Source organism: Benincasa hispida, chromosome 9, assembly GCF_027475165.1.
Source record: "Benincasa hispida cultivar pf3 chromosome 9, pf3_genome.v1.1, whole genome shotgun sequence".
NCBI lineage: Eukaryota > Viridiplantae > Streptophyta > Magnoliopsida > Cucurbitales > Cucurbitaceae > Benincasa > Benincasa hispida.
In genome coordinates this window covers 85,904,518-85,917,600 of record NC_143486.1, presented here as the reverse complement: position 1 = coordinate 85,917,600, position 13,083 = coordinate 85,904,518, and the positions used below count along the sequence as shown (strand labels likewise).

The 13,083-nt window shown below is 33.9% G+C and overlaps 2 protein-coding genes across 5 annotated transcripts; both read left to right on the top strand.

Annotated features, from left to right (window-relative positions):
• The first annotated feature begins 1,216 nt into the window (after positions 1-1,216).
• On the top strand, positions 1,217-9,068 carry LOC120085991 (uncharacterized). 4 transcript variants are annotated; one of them, XM_090317531.1, is made up of 4 exons: positions 1,217-1,398; positions 1,498-1,627; positions 1,725-1,819; positions 8,638-9,068. In XM_090317531.1, the coding sequence occupies exons 2-3, from the start codon at positions 1,532-1,534 to the stop codon at positions 1,782-1,784; spliced, it is 156 nt and encodes a 51-aa protein (XP_090173657.1). In that variant the 5' UTR covers positions 1,217-1,398; positions 1,498-1,531; the 3' UTR covers positions 1,785-1,819; positions 8,638-9,068. The 4 variants fall into 4 exon arrangements, with proteins under 4 accessions (XP_090173657.1, XP_090173660.1, XP_090173658.1 ...); XM_090317534.1 differs by lacking the exon at positions 8,638-9,068 and adding an exon at positions 4,242-4,531; XM_090317532.1 differs by having other exon boundaries at positions 1,227-1,398; positions 1,494-1,627.
• A 2,373-nt stretch (positions 9,069-11,441) lies between these two features.
• Positions 11,442-12,849, top strand: LOC120086846 (protein ENHANCED DISEASE RESISTANCE 2-like). Its single transcript, XM_039043659.2, has one exon. It carries the CDS (start codon positions 11,733-11,735, stop codon positions 12,609-12,611), a length of 879 nt encoding a protein of 292 aa, XP_038899587.1. The 5' UTR covers positions 11,442-11,732; the 3' UTR covers positions 12,612-12,849.
• Positions 12,850-13,083: the final 234 nt, after the last annotated feature.

Genomic DNA, 13,083 nt, shown 5'->3' with positions numbered 1-13,083 from the left:
ATTTCGTAATTCTTATTTTTAAATTCAATCTCATTCGTTTTTAAAAAATGTGCATCTTCTTTCTTTCCATGGTCTCTTAGATTATCTAATTTGTTTGACTCGATTTTCATTATTTTAATTTATTTGTATCTAATTGCTATGAACTTATATTCATTTAATTGTTTTTTTTTCTTTATCCAATTGCAATCCATTTAGATATGATGATCCCCACTAATAAAGTAATCTAATTTATAGACATCTTCAATCAAATTTATTTTAACTAACTTATTTTGGAAAAGAAAAATATGTTTAACGTTTTATTTAAAAATTATATAAATGAAGTATCTATTTTACTTGTTTTAAAAAAACATCTATTTTATATTTTAAATATAAAATAATAACAAAATTTTTGTCAAAAAAATTGGCTATGATAAAAAAAATCTTTTAAAAAACTCAGATCCCCGTTTAGTAACAGTTTTATTTTTGAAAATTAAGTTAATGATTTGAAAAATCAAGTCAAATTTTGAGAATTAAATTTTTTTTTTTAAAAAAAGTTGTTTGTTTTTTTAATTTGGATAAGAATACAACAATTGAAAGAAAGTTAATGTGAATAAAACAGACTTAATTTTCAAAAACAAAAATCCAAATAGTTACCAAACGAGATCTTAATTTTTTGGGTATATTTTTAACATATAAAACCTACAAAAAATTTAGTTAAAAAAATATTTGAAATTAAAATAATAATAGTAATAACTAGCCCAATAGTCATTTTTTTAGTATGTCCAATATCATCTTTATATAGTGAATGACTATATTCTAATATATTAGAGTGATTGAGCCATTTGATTTTAAAAATTACATTATTTTTTTTATTCATGAACAAACTATGATATAATTTTAAAATTAGGATTTCATTAATAGCAACAAATAACATACACACAAATAATTTAAAAATAATTAACATCTTTTAAATTAAATAATTATGAAAATGATTTTTTAGTCAAGTTCGTGGTTAATAAAATACTTTGTAAGGATAAATTGACATGATCCACAATTGAAAAAATGAATTTTCAACTAACACTATCACGTGATTTTTTATTAGTATATATAAAAATGGGGAATAAAAAGAATAAAAAGGGTAAACTTGTCCAAAAGCAATACTAAAAACGTTTCTTAAAAAAAATGACATATTTGAAATATGTGGGGATGTTTATTGTAAAAATCACTAATCAATATTGACGGTAAATGAATCAGGCCGAAATTGCTTTTTGCTTGGGCCACACGAGGGCGTCCAAATCCATGGTTTCAATGGAGCTTCTTCGACCGTGGATTATCGCATAGACAACATGTGGCCTTTGCTCGGGCCGATCGGACTCCATTAACGAAGATCCAAATCCACCTTGCATCTTCTTCACCACGGTCTGTTCATTACAGCTCCAATTTTCATTTCTCACTAGCTTTACTTTCTCTTTCTGGCAAGCAAATCAAGTGAATATGAACTTTTCGTTTGCAAGCCAGGAGGTATCGTAATCGTGATCGATCTCCTTCTACAATGGCGAACCAGCAACAGGTTGATTCAAGGCCGTGGATTCTCGATGTCGTCCCTTTTATCGTTGTTATTCTAATTGCCGCACATGTTCTCGCTTTGGTACTTAAATCTCAACTTCAACCTCCACTTTTCCATTCTATTACACGGCCGCTTGAAGTGTGAAATTCATCATTTGATCTTGGAGTTTTTGTTTTAGGTCTACTGGATTTACAGATTAGCAACGGATAACAGGCCTCAAAGGAGGAAAGCACATTGAAGAACAGTTTGATTTACTTGACGGAAAATAAGAAGGTTAGTGGAACCCTAATTCGTTGAATGTTTCTGAAGCTCGTAGCTACATTGCTAATAGAAAAACGTGTTTGGTACCATTTTTATTACTGGTTACTGTACCTAATAGTTGAGAATGATATATAACAGATCCTTTCTTTAATGTCGATCGAATTAGGTTGCCTCCTCTGTTCAAGTGTTCATCATTTGATCTGATTGATCAGTTTACTTATAGCTGATTCTCTAGCTTTTCGCCATGGTTTTGTAGAGATATCAAACCGTTTCTTCAATTTCTAGTTGTCAATAGCCTACAGTAAAGTGACAGCGAACACAGTGTGCATCTGTAGGAGCAATGTTAGAAACTCATAATCGTAAATAAAGGTTGCGATATTCAATGAATGATTATAATTAACTATTCAATTTCAAGGGAATTGTAAAACTGAAGCTGGAATGTAACTAATAGATCCCATTGACGCACATAGTTCTCTCTCACTCGCACATCTAGCATTTCTCAGGTTCCTTCTAGTGGTTGGTGTATTGATATAATTAAATTTCTCGTAATTCATTAGCTTAAGCTTTTAGATTGGGTGGTTGTTTAACATAGTATCAAAGGAGGATGTTTTGTGTTTCTCTCTGATGTCACTTCCTTCCCAATTAATATCGTTTTCCACTTGTTAGGACATTATACAAATTTCCAAATTCACAAGTGAGGAGAATATTGAAGTATTAAAAATTTACCGTAATCAATCAACTTAACCTTTTGAGTCGAGTGGTGATTTAACGTTTTGAAATAATGCCAATTCATCTGAATATTCGCTTATTTTTGCCCAAGAAGCACAAGGTTGCCTTAGAGCTCTTAGATATGATATACCCTCTGCTATTGGCTCTTTTGTCATAGTGTTCTAGCTTGAATATGTTTCCTAGTACGTAAATGAATATCAGTTCATATTTCTCTGTTGCTGTTACATTCAATAGATTAGTGTGTACTACATATCGGTATATTCGACCGTATAGAGGATCAATGCTTTGTTGGTTTCCCTTTCCAGAAGTATCTGATGTAGAGTTTATAGTTGGCCAGTAGGAGAATTCATATAGGCTTTATAAAAACTCACAGAAGCAATAAAATATTCAAAATAATTTAATTGAAGCACTCTTTAAAACATCGATTAAGTGTTGTTTCTTGTAGGGATGGTAAGAAAACGAATACCAATCTTCTTGTTATGGCTTGCTTATTCTATTCTAGTTTTCTTTCAGTATCTTAAATGTCTTGTTAGGATCCATTTTTAATTTCCATATCCATCTGATTCTTTGGATTGACTCTAAGAAGTACGGATACGGATACGAGACATAAATAAGATACGACACCGACACAAAGACACTATTTTTTAAAAATTTAGGACAAGAACACGACAAAGACATTTTTATTAAAATATATATCATTTTTAACCTAGAAGGAAATTCAAAGTCGGTGAGTTTATTTATTTCTATGCTTAAAAGATTAGTTTGATGTGTTTCACTCTCAAATTTTCTTATTTTTGTCATACATGTGTTGACTTAGTATATGTAAGAAGTCTTTGATACATGTCTATCAAATATTGATCCTGTTTTGAATTTGTACAACTAGTGTCTAACACATGTATTGCACTTTCAAGTATCCGATACGTGTTCAATAAGTGTTGAAGTATCCAAGTGTTGGACACTAATGTTGGCAAAAATTCCCGTGAGTACCCGCCCCGATAGAAGGTGGGGTCAAATCGGGACTAGTAGGGACGGGGCGAGGATGGGGAGGGTATCCCCACCCCGAATAATTTTTTTAATACATACATACATATATATACATATATACATATAACAGTAGCTTAGCTTTAAAGCTCCTGATTTTGTTTTTGTTTTTTTCTTGTTTTTTTTTTCTTATTTTACTTTTTTTTATTTCATTTCATAATATAATTAATTTTTAACTTCTTATTAAATTTTAAAATAAAGAAATATTAAAATATTTTTATTATTAATTTAAATAAATAAAATAATAATAATACCAACATGTTACCTAAAAAGTATCCTTTCAATATAAATACAAAAAATTATTGATTTTAAATAAAAATAATTAAAAATAAAAAATAATAGACGAAGAATTTTTTCTCGCGAAGACTCGATTTCTGAACGAAGATTCTCCAACCTAAACCCCGATTCCTTAAGACCCATATTCCTTAAGACGGAGAATGGGGTGGGGATGAGGATTAAAAATCCCCGTGGGGACGGAGATGGAGAGTGCATCTCTGGTATCGCTCTGTCCCGTTGCTAATCCTATCGGATATGGACACGCTAGCTAAATTAAAGTGTCCATACTTCTTAGAATTGGCTAAGTTAATCATATATCTGGTAGAATTTTGTTTGAAATTTTAATAAATTGATCCATTAGACATATACCGTTGGTCTATTTTTTCAGCGTTGCATCCTATGGTGAAGTCTGTCTATGATATGGACCTATGCGGTGGATATTGCACTTTTTGCTTAGCATCTATGATGAGGGCATAATGAGAAAACCATCTGATTTATATGGACAAAAATAAATTTTTATCATCTTGCTATTTTGATTCGTTAGGCTTTAGTAATTCTATATATTTTAAAACCTTTAAATTGGTTGTTGTACTTTGTTGTTATTGCAAAATTTGTTACATAACTTGTTGGTTGATTTAAAATATTAGGGGAAAGTTTGGGTGTTGGAGAAGAAATTTCGTCCAATCACAAAATGTCACGTGTCCTCTATTTGATCATTTGATCACAGTAATGAGCTTATCAACTTAAAAGGTGGTAAAACGTAGACCACGATCGATAAATTCGGCTGGATGACCGATTGGGCTTTGAATCTTAAATTGGATTGGGTTGAGTATTTAAAATTGCTCGGGTCCAAAATTCGACCCAATTCAAGTCATTCCATCTATAGTCATTCCAAAGGTAGTGAGGGCCTTCTACCAAGGCAGCCTACACGAAACGAAGGATGCGGTAATCGTCGACGGGAGGGTCGTATCGTTCAGCGTCTAGGATATCAACTAATTTTACAAGTTAAAAGACTTTCCAAAGGCACCAGACAACATGTTGATTGATAAGCCCGAAGACGAGCATTTGGAAGATGCTTTGAGAATATTGGCACAACCGGGCACCACATAGAGCGTCTCCCTGACCGGTATTTGAACACTTGCCTCTAACTGTTTGCTGCCTGAAGCGCGCCTTTGGGTTTATCTGGTGAAGAAGAGACTCCTCCCGACAACGCATGATAAAACCATCTCAAGGGATAGAGTCATGGCCGCATATTGTATTGCGTGCAACATTCCCATCGATGTTGGAAGATTGATTGCAAGATAGATAAGGGGCTATATTGGTAGGATTCGAGGACAATTCTTCTTCCTGTGGACAGTCTCCAGTCTATGCCTTTCAATGGGCTATGGTATTGAAGACGACCCCATGCCGGAGGTCCCCGAATTGATCAACATAAAGATTCTAAGGATTTTGTTGAAAGATTCGCCACACTGCCCAAAACGACCCAACATTGATTTGAATGCGTTGCAACCTCGAAAAGGTAGTGCAGAAATGACAAAGGGAAGGAAGTTGTGCACGGCTGCTCTGAATGCAATCAACTTGATGAGCCCATTGAATAGCCTTCACCTTTGGTCATCCTCCCTCCCAACCCCATTATCCCTCTATCCCCTCTTCCTGAAACTCTTACAAATCTCCTCCTCATCCCAAACTCGGATCCCCCATCACCAACAACTTCATCCAGCCTACAATCACCAACCCATTCTTCACCGTGTACCTTACCTCGTGTTGATGACCTACACGATTTGGGTGCTGACCCTTCAAATCAGCCCCAAAACGATGCTGGTGAGACATCGAAGGCATCTTCCCTCCATCACTCATCCATCGCATCCCTAGTTGCTGTAGTCGATGAGATGTGAGGCCTCCTCTCCCATGAGCTTTCCTCCCGCCAATCGCTTGCGGAGTTGCACGCTAGCAATGATGTGCTGCGCCAGGCAATGATCAATATACAACGCAACATTTTCTCCATTCGCCAGAACCGACGACAACTAGTTGAACACAACCATGAATACTTCAACTTCCTGACTGCTTACCTTCATGGGTCCATGGTACCCAATCATTTGCATCAGTCGTTGTACTTTCAAAAGGTGCCACCAACTTTACAAGTTAAAAGACTTTCCAGAGGCACCAGGCAACATGTTGATCGATAAGCCAGAAGATGAGCATTTGGAGGATGCTTTGAAAATATTGGCGCAATCGGGCACCACATGGACCGTCTCCCTGGCCGGCATTTTAACACTTGCCTCCAATCGTTTGCTGCCTGAAGCGTGCCTTTGGGTTTATCTAGTGAAGAAGAGACTCCTCCCGACAACACACGATAAAACCATCTCAAGGGATAGAGTTATGGCCGCATATTGTATTGTGCGCGACATTCTTATCGATGTTGGAAAATTGATTGCAAGGTAGATAAGGGGCTATGTTGGTAGGATTCGAGGACAATTCTTCTTCCCGTGGACAGTCTCCAGTCTACGCCCTTCAGTGGGCTATGGTATTGAAGACGAGCCCATGGCAGAGGTCCACGACCTGATCAACATTAAGATTCTAAGGATTTTGTTGAAAGATTCGCCACACTGCCCATAACCTCCACCAAAACGACCCAACATTGATTTGAATGCGTTGCAACCTCCTCAACCTAAAAGGCAGCGCAGAAATGACAAAGGGAAGGAAGTTGTGTAGGGTTGCTCTTATTGCAATCAACCTGATGAGCCCATTGATTAGCCTTCACCTTTGGTCATCCTCCCTCCCAACCCCATTATCCCTCCTTCCCTTCTCCCTGAAACTCTTACAAATCTCCTCCTCATCACAGACTCGGATCCCCCATCACCAGCAACTTCATCCAGCCAACAATCACCAACCCATTCTTTATCGCGTACCTTGTCTCGTGCTGATGACCCCTCAAATCAGCCCCAAAACGACGTTGGTGAGACATCGAAGGCATCTTCCCCCATCACTCATCCATCACATCCCTAGTTGCTACAGTCGATAAGATGCGAGGCCTCCTCTCCCATGAACTTTCCTCCTTCCACCAATCGCTTGCGGAGTTGCACGCTAGCAATGATGTTCTGCGCCAGGCAATGGTGTCAATATACAACGCAACATTTTCTCCATTCGCCAGAACCAACAACAACTAACTGAATGCAACCATGAATACTTCAACTTCCCGACTGCTTACCTTCATGGGCCCATGGTACCCAATCATTTGCATCAGTCGTACTTTCAAGAGGCGCTACCAGCAACACCGCAACCTCCCAACAACGAGCCCCCACCACAAGTGTAAATTTGGGAGTATGCTTCTTGGACTTTTCTTTCTTCTACACAAATATCAAAAACAAAAAATCAAATGGTTACCTACCAAACTAAGGCCTTAAATGACTTTTAACATGTAATCTTTTGCTTTGTGTTAGCTATATATAATCAAATTTTTGTAATTCCAAGCCTCTGGGTTGATTCTCTCTGTTGTGGCTTTAATTTTCATTAGCTGACTTATTGATGGCCCCAAAACCTGCAATAGGCAATTGAATCAAAGTGGTTATTTTAAGTTCAGTGGATGAGTAGCATCCATTCAATACTACACAAGTATATCCATACCATTGGATTATCAATTTTATGCTTTAAGCATTGTTTTTACGAATGTCAATGATAAAATTCTTATCAAATGTTGATCCAATCGAGCTTTTTAGGAATACAAAATCAAATCAATATTGGAGGTGAGAATTTATTTATTTATGTTTTTAATCAATGATGTGTAGGTGGGGTTTCAAACATGCTAGATAGTAGATGCATTAATGTCTTGACCAATTACATTAAGTTAGGTTTGCCCATTAAATATTGTTTCGACTAGAGTTTAATGATTTAAACTTTTTATAATTCAAGTTTATGTTGAATGTTAATGGATTCATAGTAATTAACACAAGGATGTCTTTGGATTGGTTGCATATTAGTTATATAATTAACTGCTTATGATTTATTTAATATTCACGTTCTTAAGTTCTATGATTTGTTTATTCAAGGAATGAAAATGCAAATTGTGGCCATTGTGTAAGTGGAAAATAAAATACATAATAATACAAGTAATTATTTAGAGGATTAATTTCGGTCCAAATCGACAAAGTTCACATTAAATACGTAAGAATTCCCTTAGGATTGATTGTATATTTAGATTTCGTGGAATTTTAGTTTTTATATCCTTAGCTTACAATAGGGTTGCCAACCTAAAGTTGTATAAATATATTCACTCAACTATTAATTCTCAATGCCATATTTCATGATAACAATGATAAACGATATTACTAAATCATAATTTAATAGATATTGCATTCATTGTTAGAAAAATGGAGACAAAACCCAAATTCCAAAAGCCCATTTCTTCATTTTTACTTAAGCCATAAGAAATAATTTAATTGGGTAATTATAGAGGTGAGTAAGATGGTTTTTGATTGGTTAAAATTGGAGGTGTTTTTGTAAAGAAGAAAATGAGTCGGTGGAAGATAAAATTGGAGGTCTTCTTGAACGTTTATTTTTTTTTAAAAAAAATGATTGGTCCTCCTATTTTCACTATATCACTTGAATATTTAAAGTTCTCACCTACATTTTATATATATATTTATTCTCTCTCCCATACATATTCTCTCTCTTTCATACATATATTCTTTCTTCTCAATAATATATTTTATATATTCTCCCCTCATAATTCACAACCATTTCTTCCTCTTCCCTCTTTTTTCTCCTTTTGGCAATGTGAGTTGTAGGAGGTAGATGACGGTGTGGGGCGAATTGATGGTTTGACACGAGATTACACAAATGGCTTAGGATGAATTGATGGTGCGGACGGCGTTGGACGAATCGATGGTGACGGATTGAGTAGATTCAATCGACAACATGATAGGGTGAGCAAATCCGATCGACGACGATGGGAGAGAGATCTATGGTGGCTATGGCTGAGGAAGGAGAAGAGATGAAGATGGAGAATTATGTATTATAAGCTCCCATATGAAGATGGACTTCATTTTTATCATTTTTTTAATATATACTGTGATATATATGTACTTTTTTTTAACTTTTGTAAGAAATTTGATATATACTGTGGTATATGTATTCCTTTATTTAATATAAACAAGTATTTTTTATTTAGACTTATTGTATTATGATATATATACGGGTGTAAATGAAATTTATGATATATACTGTGTATATTTTACATATTGGTTTATATTGTGATTTATGTCAAACACCGAGTCAATCTCTAATTTATAAATTGTAGTATATTTCATATATTGGTTAGATATTTTAAAATATCTAACAATGTTTTGAGGTATATTTAAAATAACCATTAATCCGTTAAAAAAAATCATATAAATAGATATTTGAAAACCAACGTAAATAGAAAATAAAACTTTATTAAATACATTTTTTTCAAATTAAGAAATAGAAAAAATTAAAATAAACGAATTTTCTCTCTCCAATTGATAAATGAGAAAAGTTATATTAAATACATTTTTTCTCTTTATAATAAATGTATTTTCTCTCTATCATTAAATAGCTTCGAAAATAAGGAAAAAATATAAATAAATATAAAAAGGGTAAATCTGTCTAAAAATAAAAAATCAAATTTAAAATATTTATGAAAATATATGGCCAACTTCTTATATAAAAATCCTTATTTTTTCTTGAAGGTTCATGGGCTTGGCCCATTAGTTGGCAGAAACACACATATATGTATTTATATATTAAGAAAAGATTGCACTGAAGGTGGTCGTGGGGTCTTCTTCCCGATGAAGAGAACAAAATACACCCGAAGGATTCCAGTGTCTCATTTTAGTGTGGCAGTGAGAAAAGAAAAAATACAGAAAATATTATTTTTTGTTTAGGTTGAAGGTTTCTCATATTATTTATACTAAGTTACCGATTTGTGTATTCAAATAGTGCTTGTTGGAGAGATTTGTAACATGAGTATTGGGTATTTTACAATCTCCATCATAGTAGAACCTCCAATTGTAGAAAACTGGACGGAGTCCTGAATTTAGAGTGAACCAATATATTTTGGTCTCGTTCTCTTTTTCCATCCTTTTTATTTACAATTTTATTTACAATTTTATGATTAATTACTTATTTGATTCTAATATATGAAGTGGGAGTTTGAGATATAATTTAGTTTATTCCGCACTTATTTATATCTCGCATAAATTTCCAACATTCATTGGCATCTCAAATTTAACAAGCAAAAGACAATGAACAAGATCATGTCATGCATTACTTTGAAAATAAAATTAAAGTCAGAAAACATTTTTTGTTCTTAAATTTTAATTTTAATTTGTAATGATTTAACATCTGTTTGGATTAACTTTTTAAGTATTTAAGATATGCGTATTATTCCTAGAAAGTTATAAACTTGCACTTAGAAAGTTAAGCCAAAGAAATCCACACATATTCAATTTTGTAACAATTTAGTATGCATTCAAAATTTGTCTTGATTTAGATTATGTGAAAATGCACTATTAATTTTTGATGGGATCATTGATAAATTGGTTTGTACAAGAATGAGATCTTACCTCATAAAAAATGGGAAAATTGCAAAAAAAAAAAAAAAAAAAAAAAAAAAACCCATAAATTATGATGATGGTAACAATTACACCATTAAACTTTTAGTTGTAAAAAATAGAACTTCAAACATTTAAAGATGTAAAAAATAAGTACTCAAACTATGTTTAATATAAAAATCATGAATGAACAACAAGTACTGATATGGGATGAAGGGAAATTGGAAATAAGAGGGAGATTAAACATCTGACCTCTTGGAACAGAAGTCATGCCAATACCACTAAACCAATTTCATTTCGGTAAGAAGATACATGGACTTGACAAAATCTAATTTCGACACTTGCACAAGTTTGATAGTTCAATTTTTACAATTAAAAATTTGAGAGTGTAATTAAAATTATCCCCATACATTAGGGTATAAGTTGCAATTTTCTCAAAAAGATTGGCATGATTGTGATTTGATTTTTCATGATGAAAATTAAATTGTTACCAGAATAAAAATATTTGATTTGAATATTTACAAATCAAAGTTTAAAGGCTTAATTGCTACTTTTATGAAAGTATAGAAAGGAAAAGTGTTTTCTAAGATCTTTCAAATAAAAACAATTATGGCAACATTTTTACAAAATATTTAATGGGAGTTAATATTAACAATTTAATTTTTTAAGAATGTAGCATTTTATTTATTTATTTTTACATTAAAATTATAATCTCTTGATCAAAGAGAATTTAGCTAAGTGGTACTGATTTAACTTAAAAAAATTATAACTTCTTGAACAAGTTAAATACATTAGATAATCACTTAAATTAGGTTTAAACGATTTTTCTTTTTCATATATAGTATTATAAATAAAGAACGATTTGAAACCTTATAACTTTGTTTCTTTCTTTTCTTTTCTATTTTTTTCTTTTTCTTGTGTGGAGGGTTAAAGCTAATGCTTCTAAACTTGACCAATTTGTAAATTAGCAAGAGCTGTTCAAATCACATTTAATTTCCCATAAATACTACATTACTTTGGCTATCCAACTCTTAATTACAGCTCTAATCTACCTACAATTACTAAGTAAAATAATCCATCATAATTAAATAAAAACAAAAATAATAAATAAATAAATAAATAAAGGAAAAATGGAGATAAAAAGCCGAGGGATATTTAAAAAAAAAAAAAAAAAAATGGAAAAAGAAAGAAAGAAAAGAAAATCAGAATCCCGTTTTTTGCTTGAAGCCAAGGCTTCCTTCGTTTCTCCTATTTTGCCTTTTCCTCTTCACAACAAAATCCATTTCACCCATTTCTATTAAAACAAAATGCTTCCCGTTTCTCAGAACCACCGGACAGAACTCTCCTCCGCCGACGATTGGATCTCCGAATCCATCAATGGCGGATCCTTACGCCACGTCGATCTTCAAACCGGAACCAACGGCTGGGCTTCACCCCCCGGCGACCTTTTCTCCGTCCGTTCCACAGAGTATTTCACGAAACATCAGAAATCTCCCGCTGGCGATTACTTGCTTTTCCCCGCCGGTATGGACTGGCTGAAATCCACTTCTAAACTTGAAAACGTTATGGCGCGTGAAGACAATCGCGTCTCTTCATCTCTCCGTAAAGCACAATCCGCAGGAAAATCGTCGAAGAGCTTTGTTTTCGCCGTTAATCTTCAAATCCCTAACAAGGATCAATACAGCGCCGTGATCTATTTCGCTGCGGAAGATCCGATCCCGGCCGGTTCTCTTCTCCACCGGTTTATTCATGGCGATGATTCCTTCAGAAACCAGCGCTTCAAGATCGTGAACCGGATCGAAAAAGGACCGTGGATTGTGAAGAAAACCGTCGGAAATTACAGCGCCTGTTTGCTCGGAAAATCATTAACGTGTAGTTATCACAGAGGTTCAAATTACTTTGAGATCGACGTGGACATCGGAAGCTCGGCTTTGGCGAGCGCGATTTTGCGATTGACATTGCATTACGTAGATTCCGTTACGATCGACATGGGATTTGTGGTGGAAGCAGTGACGGAGGATGAGTTGCCGGAGAGATTAATCGGCGCCATTAGGGTTTCTCAGATTGAGATGGCGGCGGCGACGGAGGTAGAAAAGGCTCCGGGAACGCCGCGGTTGTTAGAGAATGGGAAGGAGGATCAACGGCAGACTTTGAGCAACGACGAAATTGAGGAAAAGAATTTGTGACGAAACTCATTTTTCGGATTGAAGATTCTTCAAACGTAATAAATGAATGGAATCAAAACAACCAATCCTCGAAGTTTGGAAGTTTTTCATTTTTTTTAAAAAAATTAATATCGAATTTGAGTGACAAAATCAATACTCACTATTAGATTTTGATGAATATGATTTTTGTTAGGATTGTACCAAGTGGAGTATTAATATAATCTAGAAATTTCAATTTTAAGTTATTATTTAAAATTAACTTAATTGTTATTATATTATTCTTTTTAATAAGGTCATGGAGACTCGCTATGGATGGGGCCAAGGCCAAATAGTTCATTTTGGAAGAACAGAAAAGAAACAAGGATTGGTACATTTTGTGCTTTATTTATCGTCTTTCTGCATTATACTTTAAAACTAAAAAATATTTAAGATAAATAATTAAAAAAAGTTTACCAATTATCTCTATTTCTCTCTGTTTTGGGGAATCTTTCGC